Source organism: Trichoplusia ni, chromosome 3 (genome assembly GCF_003590095.1).
Source record: "Trichoplusia ni isolate ovarian cell line Hi5 chromosome 3, tn1, whole genome shotgun sequence".
Taxonomy (NCBI): Eukaryota; Metazoa; Arthropoda; class Insecta; order Lepidoptera; family Noctuidae; genus Trichoplusia; species Trichoplusia ni.
The window spans coordinates 5,147,992-5,166,240 of NC_039480.1; the positions used below are offsets into that span (position 1 = coordinate 5,147,992).

Below are 18,249 nucleotides of genomic sequence, written 5' to 3' on the forward strand. Positions count from 1 at the left end.
TAAAAAAACCATTCATTCTACTACAATTACAGATATTAACCTTACACTCTATTATATTATAACTGTTGCCCGCGACTTTGTCCGCGTGTAAAGCAAATATAAGTTATGATTTATACCTGCCCTGTTTTTTCCACATTTTCCATTGTATCTTCGCTCTTATCAGTCGCAGCGTGATGGTATATAGCCTAAAAACTTCCTCGATGAATGGTGTATTCAGTACAAAAATATTTTTTCAATTTGAACCAGTAATTCCTGAAATTAGCGCGTTCAAAAAAACAAACTCTTCAACTTGATATATTATTATAGATTACATTTAACTTTAAATTATTATAATTTTAATCTGGATTTACGATCAAATATTCATTTATTATTAACAATAATAACAAAAATGGTTATGTAGGTAATAGTCCCCTACTCGGCGTAGGCCTCTTCCGGCTTTTTCCAATAAGTACTGCCTGCCTCTTGCTTTAGTCATCCAAGTAGGTCTTTGTCTCTCTAGAAATATAGACCATCGTATATAAACAAGCTACACGACTCCTCGCGCTAACGCTGACGAATCACTCAAATGTATTGAACTGACAAGTCAAAGTCACGTCACTTGTCGAAAAGTAATTTACAATTTTCGGATTTAAAATTAGTCAGAATCTTGAAAAAAGGTATATTAAATAGTGATTAAGATTGTAAGCTTATGATTACATTGTGAATTTCTAATTATTATAACAGCTTTCGTGAGCATTTATAATTTTTTGATTCGCTCGCCGCGTCAGCTGATAATTAAGGACTCCGGTTTGGTCCCAAACTAGTCGGGCAATCACGATACATAGGCGTATATCAAAGCTTTGCCAGATATGACTATTGTAAGTTTTATCAACTGAATTGAAAGGCTTAATATGGTAAGAGAGAGCTTTGATAATGGCGCTCACCTTGGGGCTGCTCACAATAGTAAAGAATGTAAGTTATATGGGCCTTTATATAAAAATGTTACTTCATTAGTAAAAGTGTTTAAAAACAGTCCAGCGCAAGTCGACTCGGAACTCTGAGGGTTTCGTACAGATAGCCAAAAGGTAAACTCTACTTACCGTTACTTAACATCTGTGTTGTTATAGTGACAATAAAAATACATCATCTTTGGAAATTTCTTCTGTTTATGTAATCCAGTTCATGAGATACAGCCTCGTGACAGATAAATAAATAAATAAATGCGGACAACATCACATACATTGTTCTGAACCCAAAGTAAGTTGCCAAGGCACTTGTGTTATGGAATTCAGATACAACGAAGGTACCACAAACACCCAGACCCGAGACAATGTAGAAATGTGAATTTTTACATTGACCCGACCGGGGATCGAACCCGGGACCTCAGAGTTAGCGACACCTTGAAACCGGTGCGTACGCCACTCGACCACGGAGGTCGTCACGGATGGACGGACAACAGTAGGGCATGGAGACTTAAAACGTAAAAGGCTACCATTTTTGCCTTTTGTGTACGGAACACCAATAAAAAGCCAACAATAATATAACATGTTTTATATTTACAAATTAAATTAACTTATAACATAAGATACGTTTAATTAAGATAGATAGAATATAATACTCCAAGAACGATTGTGAAGATACTGCCAAGAGTCATGGTAGCCGAGGATACTGAAACAAAAAAAAACATACATTAATTTAATTATTATGTTAAGCAAAAAAAAACAAAATCGGTGTCAATATCATCAATTAAAATATAAGTTTTTAAAATAAAAAAAGCTTCTTCGGGTAAATCCTAACTAATATTATAAATGTGAAAATGTTTGGATGTTTGTTACTCAATCACGCAAAAACGGCTGAACGGATTTGAATGAAATTTGGAATGCATATAGCCATTGACATGGAAAAGAACATAGGCTACCTTTTATTCCGATTTCTGAAGTAGTTAATGAGGGAAAATTTAAAAGATGTGTAAAACAACAAAAGGTCCTAACTTATATCTTTGTAGCACGCGAATGAAGTCGCGGGCAATAGCTAGTTTTTCATAAATAAGAAAACAAACATAAACTCAATAAAACAAAATCACGATCACGATCACTAGTTAAGCTACACTTGATACGTTCGGTCCGTGGATGGGAGACCATCTATGTTATAACGAGTTCCTCCGTGTTTCGGAAGGAACGTTAAATTGTTGATCTCGAGATTATTCATACATCTGTTACAGTAGTTTCAGGTAGTCAGAAGCTAGAAAGTCTGACAACCAGTCTAACTAAGGAGTATCGTGTTGCCCAGGTAACTGAGTTGAGGAGGTCAGACAGGCAGTCGCCCCTTGTAAAACACTGGTACTTAGCCGAATCCGGTTAGACGGAAAGCCGACCTCAACATAGTTGGGAAAAGCTAGGCTGATCATTATGATGTAGTTGTTGATGATAATAGTGATGAAGATGATGATGATGAATTAAGAACGAATCTTTAAAGTCTACTTACCGCAAGTATTCAGCTGTTCGGAGTAAGGGTAGTCAAATGAGCACTGACACAGACTGTTCCTGCAGACAACTCGCTGAGAGTCTTCCTGGAGGAAGCACTCACTGTTCCGGGAACAGGAGCCGAAGAGACCTGGACAGAAATATCATGGATTTTAGTTAAAAATGTTGTACAACCGAATTTGAATCGGCTGCACGGATAGCTGAGTGGTTGAGGTCACCACGCCAAACCCACGGAGCGAAACGTGTCGTGGGATCAAACCACGCGTAAGACAAGCATTTGTGTGATCCACGAATGCTTGTCCTGAGTCTCGCTGTATTTGTGCATGTGAATTGTATGTTTGTGAAACCTCGCGTTACGAGGATAAAATTCCTTAATGCGGGAGTCGTAAAAATAAATAAAATATATACAAAAACGGACCCGACAGTTATTTATCCTACTAATATTTTAAGTAAAGAAAATTATAAAGTAATTGCAGTGTGACTTATTATGAAATCAAATCAATTTCTGGCTTGAATATTTATGAAACCCCCGCAACACAAGGATTAAAATCCTTAATGCTTTACTCGTTTTTCATAATCATCTTACCGATTTGCGGCCAGCATCCGCTATCTCTATAATGATACCCTGGTGAACATTCACAGCTGGCCTCCACACAGGTGCTGGCCGGACCGAGGAGTGTCGTGCACTGAGCTGTGACGTTGCATACTGTTGATATACTGGTCAGCTCTGGAAAGAAGATATTGTTACATTAATGTTATTTTCACATTAATAATTTACATTAATTGTTACATTAATGGGTGCCTTTGTGGACGTAATTAGTATGTTTGTTAAACCCGCCACACAAGGATTAAATTCCTTAATTCGGGAGGCATTCAAAAAAATGGATCTGTTATAACACATGTGGGTGAATATTCTTGTACACTATAATAACATTTCATTGCCATGGACGCATGTTTCATCGCCGTGGCACGGAATTTTCAATCTTGTATGTCTCGTTAGTTTTTTAAGCTATCTGCTAGATATTAAGCAAAACTGCATTCTGATCAAAAACTTGAGTAAACACTATTTTTTCTTTTTCTAAAGTTGAAGAATAAAAAATCCACGGAAATGAAGATTTTATTGGACCTGATGAAATTCACCCATGTAAGAAAAATATGAGTGTGCTTGTTGTTGAGTTGTGCATTGAAGTGAAACTAATTTAGCTCCATCTATGAAAATATAGAAACCTATATTTTTTATAGGCTTGCAGTCTCCTTAGATATAAGGAACGTATTTGGCTATAAGAGAAAGAGGGAAAAGGACTTGCGAGCGTACTGTTTTCTCTTTCTTATATCCGTCACTCAACTCCCGTTCGCCTCCGATCACACTTAAAAAGATCACACAATAAAATTCGTACGATCACCCTTTTCGTAACGCCTACGTTATGCGTTCGTCAGCTTACTCCTCAAACGTGCGAAGAGAAGTTTCAGTTAAAAAAACATGTAAGAAATATAACTTACTAGGCCAGCAAACGTCATTAGCAGAAACATAGTCTTCTGAACATTGACAGGTGAGAGCTGAGGCGTCGTCCTGAGCCACGCATTCAGTATTCTCAATGGAACAGTCATCGTCAACCAAGCATGTGCCTCCAATAGCTAAAGAAAATAAGAAGATTTATTAATAATACTCAACACAGATAAAAAAAATAAAAGAAACTAAAAACCCACGTTTTTGAATGTTCATTCAAATTTTATGACAGTCGTTCAAGCCTTTTTTATAGTTGTAAATTGCATAGTCATCGGGTTTGTAGCTACCCTGAAAATTACAGCCTGCTGGCTTATCGGGAAGTGCCTCAAAATTGAGTTGCAACAATTCAACCGGAACGACAAACAAACAAAAAAGTGAATGTATAAAAACGTGAAAAAATGCAGAAATTTAGTTCTGTTATAAGTACTCAATAGTTAATACTTTTATTCCGTTCCACATTTATTCTTAGGTGTATGGATACATGGACCCTGTCGGGCACAGCAAATAAGTACGTTAAGGAGAGAGGAAGTTTATTGATAATTTTCTCCCATTAACACAAATTATTACTTTTCAAACTTTTATTAAATTTCTAATTAGTTATTAGTTGATTGAAATGAAATGAAATAATTTATGTAAATACGATATTTCATCACTTTTACATGTCTCTCATGTCGGGATTTGAACTCACGATCTCCGCTGCAGCAGTTAAGTCTAATTAACCTTTCAAATACCACAATCCCGACTAATATTATAAACGCGAATGTTACTCTGTCTGTCCTGTCTGTTCTGATTTTAATGAAATTTGGAACAGAGATAGAGTTGACCTTGAGAAAGAACATAGGATAGTTTTTATCCTGGACTTTTTGAAGAGTTCTCTTGGAAACGCGATATAACCGACCTCAACGCGGGCGAAGCCGCGGGCGAAAAGCTAGTGCCTTATACTTACTTGGAGCGCAGTAGTTATCAATTTGTTGGTAGTCGGCATCACAGGAGCAGACGGAATCCTCGCACACAGAGTGTTCGGTTCCCGAGCACTCAGCTGAAGCCTGACATTGTTCACCCAGTTCTAGAGATAAAAATAAGGGTTTAACATTCATAGGCATAAAATAAATGAAACAATAAATTGGCAATCCCGATAAATACGCGTGAATAAACCGTTGCATCATTTAATATTAAATTTTTGCTACGATAGTTACTATTAAAATAAATAATAGAAAAAATTGTAAGACACTCAGTACCTGTTTCACAATCACTGATTAACCGCTATCAGGCAGATAAATTGAAGAATTTGTCATTCTTACGTGAAAAAATCTGTCAAGTAATTTAATTGGCGATTGGGAATTTATTTGGCGATTGTCAAACAGGCAATTATAGTCACCCATTAATCTTGCGACCCAGGGGGTCTGTAAAAAAATTAACTATCTTGCTATCACAGTTCCTGAGACTGTGCCTAATGACAGATGAATTTAATAAACATCCCGACTTAACGCATTGAAAGACGCGCAATTATTGTAAGCTAATTATTAAAAACGCAAAAAGCGATTTTTCTGAAAATAATATATTTTTGACATGAAATCCTACAAATATTTGTTGACTTTGAATGGATTTAGATGAAACTTGGTATACAGATAGTTTATACCCTTCTATAACACATAGGATAGTTTGTAACCCGACTTTTTAATTCTCGCAGCAACGGCTAATATACACGGTGATTTTTTAGTCGTATTACAAAAGCAGCCCAGTTCATGTATCCGACGTATAATACCCCTAGGCGCGATTATTATTTTTTTATCGTCAACTACGATAATAAGTACGAAGAAAATTAAACAAGAGAAATCTGAAATATACTCTTAAAAATGATAAAATTGCCGTCGCCCGCGCCCCTCACCATTGTTACAAGGCTCGGATCGCGTTCGCAACAGATTTGTGTTTCTAAAAAACTACGAATTGCATCATAATATTGAAAACAAATTGCATTTAATTTTTTTTTTCAAATCTCATAAATACCTATTTTTTTATCATGAACGTGTTCTAGTCATTGGATACATGAACTGGGCTGCTTTTGTAAGACGACTAAAAAATCACGGTGTATACTAAGCTATACTTTAAAACAAAATTTCCACATTTCACCTAGCCCATACACAGCTACTTACCCAAGCCACTTGTCAAACACAGTCCGTCGACAGGAGATGTGCCTTCAGGACACGTACATATGCCGACTCCCTCGCTATTCTCGACACATAAGATCTCCTGATTACCAGCCAAACAGTCGCTGTTCACTTGGCAGGCCTCGCCAATACCTGGACAAAAACGATTGGTATAACGTGATATTGGTACAACTTTTTATGCAACGCCATCTAGTGGCAAACTAAACGAAGCTTGTATTATGAGTAATAGACAACTGATAAAAATAATTTTATATTTCTAATCTCTAAAAAATTCTCGTTTTACAGTGTACGAAACTGAATTTCTCCAAAACGGCTCTACCGATTCTCATGAAATTTTGTGAATCGGATCACTCTATTTTTATACCCTTTTTTTCTTAGATCTCATTTGTATGGCAAAAAAACGTTTGCTGGGTTAGCTAGTACATACATATAACAGATAAATTATATTCAATAGGGAGTAAATTGATCTTGCTCATCATACAAACATTTATCCTGAGTGGGAATCGAACCCAAACTCCGGTATACCAGTTTTCACGACTAATCACTAGATAAAAACTCCAGTCAGAAAGTGATATACAAAGACAGACAAACTTACCGCTTAGCTAGCTTGAAAGTCTGACAAGCAGTCTAACCAAGGGGTATCGTGTTGCCCAGGTAACTGGGTTGAGGAGGTCAGATAGGCAGTCGCTCCTTGTATATCACTGGTACTTAGCTGAAACCGGTTCCACTGGAAGTCGACCCCAACATAGTTAGGGAAAGGCTAGGCCGATAATATAAACTTACCGACAAACAGTCTGCACATGGATCTCTCCTCATCCCACACAGCTTGTCCTGGGATACACTCACAGCTTCTCAAGTAGAAGGGCTCTTGTGGCGCCCCACAACGGGCGGCAGACCCAAACGTATGGCACATCTGATCTGTCACACACGCGTCAGACACACGGCGGGTAGCTAGAACAGAGATGAAGATTAAAATGTAGAGGAAAGAGAATGGGACCTGTCTTTTTGGACTTTGGACTGCACGTATATCCGAGTGGTTGAGGTCACCGCGCCAAACCCACTGAGCGCGACGTGTCGCCGGTAGATCCTCGCGTAGGACAAGCATTTGTGTGATCCACGAATGCTTGTCCTGAGTCTGGGTGTCTTCGTGCATGTGCCATTTTTCTTGAAATTCCCCGCGACATAAGAATTAAGTCCCTAAATGCAAGAGTCATTTTTAAAGAAAACAAAGATGAAGAAATATTAAATAATCCGAATTCTAATGATGACAGAGAGTTGTTTTACTTTAAGGCTAAGATTCATTGAGTTTGGTAAAAATTATAAATTTGTATTAGGGTACGATGGGACCGATATAAGCTAAGCGTTATAAAAGTCCCTAAATTATGGAATAAGATATAAAAGAATAATAGTTTATGCGAATAAAAATATCATGAACCTCTGAGAGTTTGTTAACATTCTTTATCTCATTGAAATGAAACTACTTTTACGGATTTTATCGCGGTTTAATTTTAGATTTTAGTTCCCGAAGTTTCGAAACCTTTGCAGGTATCATGGTCACGGGCTGACTAAATTGCAGACAACATTCTTTATCTCGTCTCATTGGCCTTAGTAGATTTAGATTCTGGGAATTTCATCTGGGACGAGTTTCCCTCTTCAAGGAGAAATGGATTTCTGTGACTCACCTTTGACACAATCCCTCATGTTTTCTTCATAGTACACATTGGCAGGACATTTACAAACGTTGTTGATATTTTGAGCTAAAAACCCTTGACACTGCTGGTTGGTTGATGGGGATCCAAGCTCTGGAAGAAGAAATAATCAAAATTAATTTACACTTTTTTGTTGCGTGACCCACCCAATCCCATTTTATGCTGGCAGCATTTTCGCGACATTTGTAACTTCAGTGAGTTATTTGGGATTCGGTATATAACATATATTTACACGATTTTTTTAATAGCTACTGTCGTTTTGTGATTCATTGGCATTCAGTGGCACTTAAGCAGATAAGTTGGTAAAAATACTGATCCGTTAAACCAGAAGTCACAAGTTTGATTCCTGATTGTAGTTAACCATATTGAAACGACTTCAAAAAGGGGGAGGTTCTCAATTCGTCTTTATTTTATGTTAAAATCTCAGAACTTCGGACTGGATTTTTATATGTCGTCTTTGCATTTTAAACGGAATGCAAGCATCGACTAGCTTATGGCATAATAGTCATATTGAGGTGAAGATCATTCTATCCATTAAAACTTTATATCTGATGCTTATTTCAATTAATGAGATTGCTGTCATTTGGTTCCATAATAATTATAGTTTGGTATTTTTTTAAGTCTATCCTGTGATATTAGTTTCTAACTTTAATTTCACGATAACTCTAAAACTACTTAACCGATTCTTAAAGTTCCTGTCTCATATCTTTATAACGATGCGGACGAAGGCGCAAAACTAAATACATATCCTCACCTGCCCAGCACTGCGCTCCATTAGGGCTCGCATAGTACCCAGTAGGACACACACAAGCGCCCAGGTTTGAGCAAACGAATGGCGAGTTGCAAGTGCCGCCGGTACCACAAGGAGTACCGTGGTTTCTGGTGCCAGTCACATTGGCGCTGAAGTCTTGGATTGGTGAGTCTTCGTACTTCAGAACTGGTTCTGGAGGGCAAAAAATGGATTGAGAAACAATGGAAAGGTATAAGTTGGGTAATGTGTGTCTGCACTAGCTGTTGACAGGCTGAATCAATTTTGATATGTTTTTGTTTTTATTTTCATTTGAATCGTGTAGTCAGGAGTGTTTTAGTTATATTTGATGAAGTTTATAGGATACACCTTCTCTTTTATATGTCGTTTTTGCATTTCAAGTGGCAACATGCTCCGACTAGCTCATCCATGGGCATAATTTACCATTGAGGTGAAGCTCATTCCATGCATTAAAACTGTCATCATACAAAGCACGAGGGGCTGAGCATTTTTGTGATCCACGAATGCTTGTCCGGAGTCTGGGTGTGTTTGAGCATGTGCCTTGAATTTTTGTGAAACACCCGTGACACAAGGATTAAAATCTTAAATGCGAGAGTTCTACCAGTAAAAATAATTCTTACCATCTGACTTGATTTGACTTGATTTCAGTGTGGTAGCCAGAACACATTGGAAATTGTTTATATTGCAAACTCCGCCTTCAAATTGACAGTCCTCATCCAAAACACAGCCTTGTCCGGGCGCTGAAAAAACAGATAGATTTTACACGCTTTATAATGAAAATAATTATGTATACCAGCCTATAAATGGCCCACTGCTGGGCAGTGCCGGCGTTAGGGGGGGGGGGGCGTGATGGGGCGATGGCCCAGGGTGACAAATTCAGGGAGGCGACAAGGTCTGAAGTTGGAGTCTCTTGCCTCTCCTGGCGAAAACCCTCAGAACTGTGCTCCACTCGAGGTGGAATACTTCCACCGCCAAACGCAACGCTAAAGGAAAGATGAAATTCTTAATATAATTTTACTTGGGATCAGCAAGAAACTAACACTTGATATTGCTTCCCTCAAGTGGGCGCAACAATATTTTCGCCCCGGGTGTCAGAGGCCCTTACGCCGGCACTGCTTTTAGCTTTTAGTTACTCTCATCTATCCATTTGTCTATGATCTAATCTTGCAAGTTTTTTTGACCTACTTCCCGGTATCCGATTGAGTTGAAGTTTTCCATGCGTGCGGATATTGCGTGACGCTACAATATTATGAAGAAACAAATTTGTAAAAGAAAATGTTAATCATCCTTCATATTTATGACTTTATCAACGTTTGCTTAACCTTGATTCTGATATTAGAATACGGTTTTGATTTCTCGAAGTGAAAATTTCGATTGTTCATGACATAACATAATAATTTAGAGACACTTCCCGATAAGCTAGCAGGCTGAAATTTTCAGGGTAGCTTCAAACCCGATGACAATGCAATTTGCAACTACCGGTTTTCCGGACCGATTTTGATAAAATTTTACTGGAGTGACAATTAAAAACGTAGCTATTAAGATTTTTTTGATCTATTAATTTTTACCCCTTTTATACGGAACCCAAACAATTTCATCTTTACTTACCATTTGCGATCTGCCTGCATTCTCCCCTCTGCCTTTCATAGTAACCCGCTGCGCAGGCGCATGTCCCTTCCTGACAAGATAAACTGAAGGGATCCCTCATGATGCTCATGCACTCTTCATCCCTATTGCAGGGTTCTCCGAAATCGATCGACTTCCAGCACCTCCCGAGGAAGTAGTGGAAACCTTCTTGGCAGTAACAATTGCGGACTGTGAAAATAAATAATATTATTTATGTTACAATAATTTGCTATATACTACAGTGGCGAAGGCTCCATACAACTCGATTCCTACCGGCTTCCCTTTCGAAATATAGAAAATACTAGTGTCTATTATTTTTCATTATCATTGAAACAAATTAATAATTTACGAAGTTATAGTACTGATATAACAATAAAATTGCTTTTAAAAATAACTATAAAAAAAATCCGCCTACCATTATACACCGCGCAATAAATCCCGCTCACGCACATTTGGTCGTCGTTAGTAAGGACTAAGGTAACTCGTAAGGCGAAACAGGAATCCAGTACAAAGTTTCTATTGCACCGATCGTGACCTTGACGTCACAAAGCGTGCCAATCTTAGGAGCTAGGGAAGCCGCAATTTTTCGAGTTACAGGGACGGAGAGATACGCCAGAACGAGATAGAATGATACCGAACTTCGTAGTCCGCCGGAACGGGATAGAATGATAGTTTCTTTTCACTTTTGGTTCGCGGTCATTTATCTGTCAAACTTTATATTTTTTTCACCAGACCATTTGCATTTCATTCGATATTAGTATAATAATTTAGAATTGGTCATGTACTATTGTTGAAATTTATTTATTTGAGTAAATTAGTGTAAACTAGAGTGAATTAGTGATAGTTTTGTGTCGTGTTATTGCAGTGTGGTGCAGTTTAGTTATATTGTTTGGTAGTCGTCTATTTCACGCAGGTATTTAGGTAAGTTGTTTTATTTTGTAGTTTTAATAGAAGCAGTTGTTATTTAAGTAGTAATATGTTATAATAGAGTAACTTCGATAGCATGGCGGCATTAGTGAACGTAGAATGCTACCTGACAGATTATTTGTTGACTGAGGAAACATCCTTTTCAAAGTTGAGTTTTGAAAATAAAAAGCACGTAATTCATTTAGGCCGTGCTCGCCCTGACATGATTATTTTATTATAAACGACGCGATGGGTTTTTCAAACATTTTAATAGTTCTTTTTACAACAAGTATCCTTGGCTCACGGGAAATTGTAAATTAAATAAAATGTTTTGTTTTCCTTGCTTGTTATGCTCAGATTCTAACAGTTTATGGAGCCACACGGGATTTAATGATATTAATAATCTTACAAATTCATCTAAAAACATGTTCAGACCGAAAAACATATCCGTAGTTGTTTATCATTGCATGATTTCGGAAATCATAGGATAGAAACATTTTTTGCTAATACGCATGTAGTTCATAATAAGAATGCTAAAGAAAATTCATCGTACAAGATATAAGATACAAGCCATAATAACTAGAATTCACGCATCACAAGCAAGGTAAGGTTTTTTTTGGTCCGGCTTCCCTTCTAAGAAAATTCACCCTTCGCCACTGATATACTAATAAAACATAAACAATAATTAAAACAAGGCATCAAAAAATTCATCGGCATCGCTGCCGGCTGGGAGTATGCACAAAAGGCTGGCAGCATTGCCACGTTGAATGGCAATGCTAATCCTCTGAGCTAGGTAAAAGCCAGCCTTTGGGTCACGAGAATATTATTTCTTAATTTGCAGACAACGCCACCTACTCGTAGTGTCAAATTAGAGTCTTTTTTTAGATATAAATATATCGGAAGATTATTTTTGTGATCTTTATTTTAAGTATGCGTCCAATCAATCTCCCTGAAATTGATATAGCAAAGTCTTTTACAAAAATCATCAGTTTATTATAAACAAGACAACACTAAAGCAACAAGCTGCTGGAAATTATAACTATTCAATTCTTTAAAACTACTAGAATGGAGACCTTGTATCCTGAAATATAGATTACGGTATCTTTTAGGCTACAGTCTCCCACAATGGGTAAAAACTCCATAGTCTAAAGCATAAGACATTATAATATACCACCCATAGTTGATACAATTTTGTATTGAAACGGTGAACAGTGATCTTTGAAACAAGTCAAAGGAATAAAATTAAGTGGAACTTAATCTACACTTATTTACGCTCTAATCTCAAGAACTACTGGTTTAAATTTAAAAATTATTTTTGTGTTCAATAGACCATTAATCAAGGAAGGTTTTAGGCTATATAACATCACGCTGCGACTAATAGGAGCGAAGATACAATGGAAAATGTGGCAAAAACGGGGAAAGATATTCATCTTCGAGGGCTTCCGTTCAATAATTCCTAACTTATATCTTCTAACCACGCGGACAGAGTCGCGAGTTTGCTAGTATACTATATACCTCCTGTTTCTTCATTTATAAGTCGGCATTCGAAGTTGGTGACCAGGTGCGAGCACTGATGATCTTCAAAACAGACTGATGTGTAATACGGAGCAGCTGAAAATAATATAATAATATAATATCCTGGGACAACTCACACACGGCTATCTGATCCCAAGCTAAGCAGAGCTCGTGTTATGGTAAACAGACAACTGATAAATTTACTTATATATTTCTAAATACATACATATTATAGATAAATTACACCCAGACACCAGAACAAATGATCATGCTCATCACACAACATTTGTCCTGGGCGGGAATCGAAACCACGACCTCCGGTATAGCAGTCATGGTCACTAACCACTAGACCAACAGGCCCTTGCAAAATAGAACTTTGTTTAATATTCAGACTTGTGACTTCATTTGAGTTTGAGTTTAATTTTAAACGTACCTTTTTAAAGCTTAATGTAAAGAGACGGATGTTTTAAGGAGTCATGGGGGTGGGCTGTCTGTAGTATCATATGTCAGTAATGGATTGAGCGATTCTAATTTATTTTTCTTGTATTAAAGGTTATGTGTGAGTGTACTTAACGTGTTTAAAAGTTGTGAGGTTGATTTTTTTCTGTAGTTGCCTCTGCAAAAACTCGTCAAAAAGGGGCTTATCTTCAGCAACAACAATATAAAAAAAAAATATTAAAACAATCCCGGATATAAAATGTTGAGCAAACCCCCTTGACACAACTATCTCTTAGTGCGGGCATCGTATTTTTTAAGGAAAAAATTGTCCTATTTGTGTTCAAATTTCTTCCACACATTTTTCTTACAAAATTAAGAATGTTCTGTTTAATATACTCACCATTACCGCAAACCGTTCCTCCTAGTATAGACTGTGTGCCGGCTGGACAGACACAGTCTCCATTGGTACAGATAGCTCCCAGTGTCGTCGAACAATCGGAGTTTTGGGTACAAGACCACAAGGAGACGACGGAGTGACTGTGGAGGATACATCCTGGGGAAAGAGGTTTTATTTTAGTTTTAAGATCTTTGAAAAATAAAAATAACAAACATTAAAAAAAAACCTCCTTTTTGATTAAATAAACATTACGTTGGGTTCATTAGGGTCATTGGTTAGCCGGGGAAGAAAAAACAGAGTTAAGATATAAGGATACCTAAAAAATAATAAGTATGGGGCATTCACAGGTTGAAATTTTGAACTTTTATTCACAGCAGTGCCTAAACCCTTTGCCAAAGAGATTGAACCGAACCCGCAAAAAGAGACAAATATTTTTTCTCAAACCTTCTTTGTTTCAAAGGCAATCTATAGATTCAAGTTTAAATTATCAAATTAAGCAATAAGAATTTCACCCGATAACTAATTATACAAAAAAAAATCTTATCGAAACACGTGCAAAGCGTTGATATAGAAGTAATTTAAAGTGATAATATTCAGCCTACGAAAGCGTATGACAACTCCTTCTAATATTATAAACGCGAAAGTTTGTATGTATGGATGTTTGGATACTTGTTCTCCTATCACCCAAAAACTACATTATGTGCGTTTTCTTAGATATGATTGATAAAATTTTTGAGGCAAAAAATTATGAGTAATAATTATTAAGAATAACCAAATGTCTGATAATATCGAGTGGAGACTGAATAAAAGCGCACAGCAAGAATAATATATAGAAATATTCAAGAGAGTTCATAACATCTCATCTTCATCGGCCTAGCCTTTCCCCAGCTATGTTGGGGTCGGCTTCCGGTCTAACCGGATTCAGCTAAGTACCAGTGTTTCACAAGGAGCGACTGCCTATCTGACCTCCTCAACACAGGTACCTTGGTTAGACTGGTTGTCAGACTTTTTCAAGCTTCTAACTACCTGTAACGACTGTCAAAGATGTAGGATTAACAGCCGGGACCCACAATTTAACGTGCCTTCCGAAACACGGAGGAACTCGTTATGACAAAGATGGTCACTCATCTACTACCAACCGCGTCAAGAGTTCTTAGCGCCTTTTGATGATAAAATTGGTGTTGGGTAAATAGGACTTGAAAATCCAATTTTCTTTTTGCTAACGGAGGTTTTTTAATTTAAAATTGTATATTTTTTGACCGACTTAGACCAGCTTGATCTAAGGAAGCGGGGAAGAAGCCAACGATTTGAAACTCCTTCATGGGCGTCCAGTGTCGTTAAAAACTGAAAATGGCCGCCGATTTTTGTCAAATATTACTTCCAAAGACATTCACCGAAGTATTGTTATACTTAACAACAATTTTCACTAATCAATCAATCAATTCAGCTTATCGGTAATACGGGATGTAGGTATCCAACAAGTGGGAATTCCACTAAATATTTTTAAAGCAGGCTTTATTCACGAATACGGCACGGGGGTGTCTGTCGTCCGATTATAGGACCCACGGCGGGGGGCCACATTCGGTGCTATGGATGCGGTCCCGATATGAGGCGAGAAGGCCGACGCTCTTTACACGTCGGCCTCCACACAACACGAGAAAGTGACCTACCGGCCCACATTACTGGCTGGTGGAAGACCGCGGTCGGTGTATGTAGGATTGCAACGCATTGCCATACACAAAAATGCTGATGACATAGCACGGCGGTTCAGGTTTAATCAGTAAGAGTCTGACACTACCCATTTCCTACAGCGAGGGAGTGGGTGTCCAGGTGTGAGGATTCCCCTGCCTTAACAAAAAAAAAGGCTTTATTCACGCATATTTATCGCGATCACCCAACTATTTTGGACCCATTCGGAATCTTTACTCATGAGCTGACGGAGCGGCAGCCCAGATAATAACTCGTGAATAAAACCTTTCTTTAATAATTATGAAGTTACTAGGTTTTGTACGAGGCTTCGGACGTCTAGTAGTAGCCTATGTATGAATCTAATGTGTGAGCTACCACCACACTAAATTGCTCCGCCCGTCTGGTAGTAGCCTATGTATGAATCTAAGGTGAAATTGGTTTAAATTCCAGGTATTATAAAAGTCTGACTGAGGGGTATCATGTTGCCCAGGTAACTAGGTTGAGGAGGTCAGATAGGTAGTCGCTCCTTGTAAAACACTGGTACTTAGCTGAAACCGGTTAGACTGGAAGCCACCACAACATAGTTGGGAAAAGGCTACAGAGTGATTGTTTACAACACTTACCTAATACTAAAAATACTCTGTCAGACCACATTTTGAATCACAAAATTTACAATAAACTTAACAACTAGGCGACATCACTGAATCACAATTGATACTAAAACGAAATCATTTTAGAATTAATCTTTATAAAATAATCAATAATTTTAGGCAATAATCGTATAACGACGTAAAGACTCGATAATGTATAGATAGGGCAACAAATAAATAAGTTGGAACTAAACAAAATCCTGTTAATATTATAAGCGTGAAAGTGTTTACGTTTGTTCCTCTTTAGCGCACAAACTACTGAACGGGTTTAGATGAAACTTGGTATACAGATAGTTTATAACCAGGATTAACACATAGGATAGTTTTTATCCCGATTTTATGTTCCCGTGGGATCATTTTCGATTTTTTGTGGCGGGGTTGCGGTCAAAAGCTAGTGAATACTCTAATAAATGGTACAGATATTTTAACTGATCTGGTTCACAAGTTAAGCTACAGTCGATGCGGTCGGTCCGTGGATGGGTGACCATTTATGTCATAACGAGTTCATCCGTGTTTCAGAAAGCAAATTAAATTGTGAGTCTCAGCTGTTATCGATACATCTTTGACAGACGTTATGGGTGGGTTTACGACCATTTTCAAATTTTCGCAAAGCTATAGAATAGAATAGAATAAATTTATTTGTTTAAACATAGGTAACACATATAAAAGCTCTTAATAAAAAAAAGTCTCACTATGTTTCGCCTTACTTGGTATATAAATATTTGCTGAAACTATTACAACCATGAATTCAGACATAAACACTTAACTAAATTTAGGCACATTTAACTAAAATAATTATAAAGATAATGTAAACAAATACAGACATCTTTTAAAAATCAATGTAATTTAATAAAAAATCAGAATTTGCACTCATTTTGTCATTATTTCCTTAAAATTTATCGTCTAAGAATTCGGTAATAGAATAGTAGGCTATGTACTTAGTATTTCTTGCTACATACCTTTTCTGCATACATAATATACTAACTTACCTATCCTTAATTTAATACCAATTTCATTTAAAAACACAGCATAGAAAGTGATTATAAATATCATTTTAACATTACATGCATCAATACAATTCTAGTTACACCATCGAAAACTAGATGGCGCTACCAACTCCAAACAAACATGGCGTCTAAACGTTCTTAATTCTACACCTTATCAGGCCAATTATGCAGGTGTATTGATAACTTAATACACATTATCTTTAGTCATTCGCAGCTGTGTGATAAGGGCAGTGTATTAACCACATGTGGCTAATCTTCTGGCAAGCAACAATGTTCGCGATCAGGTGTTCTGAGGCTAATTAGCAGATATCCGGACGAAAATCCAGCTTTGTTACAATCATTATTTTTCATTCTTAAGTAATGTATATGATTAAGCGACTAAGATTAAGAGAAACAATATTAATTTATTCCACAACGTCATATAACGCCATCTAGTGTCAATTTAAGCAAAGCTTGTGTTATGAGTACTAGACATCTGATAAACATACTTATTTATTTCTAAATATATACATACTATAGAAAAATTACACTCAGACACAGGACAGATGATTGTGTTCATTACACAAACAGTTTTCTGGGTGGGAATCGAACCCACGACATCCGGTATAGCAGTCAGGGCTACTAACCACTAGACCAACAAGCCAGTCAAATAGGAACGTGATAAATTAAAGTTAAAATCATTTTTATTGTACCGTACCCATGCCGGGGCAGCGAGATTGTCCGAAAGGGCTACCGTGGCCCCGGTACACGACGGGCAAAGGAAGGAACATGGGTGGGTTTTAGTCAGTAGAAGTCAGACACTCCCTTCCGCTCAATCCAAAACGAGAAGAGTCATTTGATGATTTTCCTTTCAGAAAAAAAGAGGTAAGAAATAATCTATATCTATACTAATCTATAAAGCTGAAGATTTTGTTTGTCTGTTTGTTTGAACGCGCTAATCTCAGGAACTATTGGTTCAAATAGAAAAATAATTTTTGTGTTGAGTAGACGATTCATCGAGGAAGGTTATAGGCTATATACCATCACGCTGCGACTAATAGGAGCGAAGATACAATGGAAAATGTGAAAAAAACAGGGCAGGTATAAATCATAACTTATATGTTCTACCCACGGGGACGAAGTCGCGGGCAACAGCTAGTTGAATCATATTAGGCTCTCCTGCTGTTTGGTTGGTCATCTATCATATGAATCTTAATCTTAATAAATAAGTAAAGATTTGAAATGGTTAGACTGGCTGACAGACTTTTATTCAAGCTTCTGACTACCTGTAACGACTGTCAAAGATGTAGGAATAACAGCCGGGAGCCACAATTTAACGTGCCTTCCGAAACACGGAGGAACTCGTTATGACAAAGATGGTCAACCATCTGCAGACCAACCGCGTCAAGCATAGCTTAACCTGTGAT

The 18,249-nt window shown here is 37.3% G+C and overlaps 1 protein-coding gene across 1 annotated transcript; it reads right to left on the minus strand.

Annotated features, from left to right (window-relative positions):
* Positions 1-1,514: 1,514 nt before the first annotated feature.
* Positions 1,515-15,909, minus strand: LOC113509016 (prion-like-(Q/N-rich) domain-bearing protein 25). Its single transcript, XM_026892252.1, has 14 exons — positions 15,810-15,909; positions 13,501-13,653; positions 12,663-12,758; positions 10,224-10,430; positions 9,236-9,355; positions 8,601-8,789; positions 7,820-7,939; positions 6,921-7,088; positions 6,123-6,269; positions 4,916-5,035; positions 3,963-4,097; positions 3,049-3,189; positions 2,464-2,592; positions 1,515-1,647 (listed from the first exon to the last, which is right to left on the minus strand). The coding sequence occupies exons 1-14, from the start codon at positions 15,838-15,840 to the stop codon at positions 1,571-1,573; spliced, it is 1,833 nt and encodes a 610-aa protein (XP_026748053.1). The 5' UTR covers positions 15,841-15,909; the 3' UTR covers positions 1,515-1,570.
* Between the last annotated feature and the right edge of the window lie 2,340 nt (positions 15,910-18,249).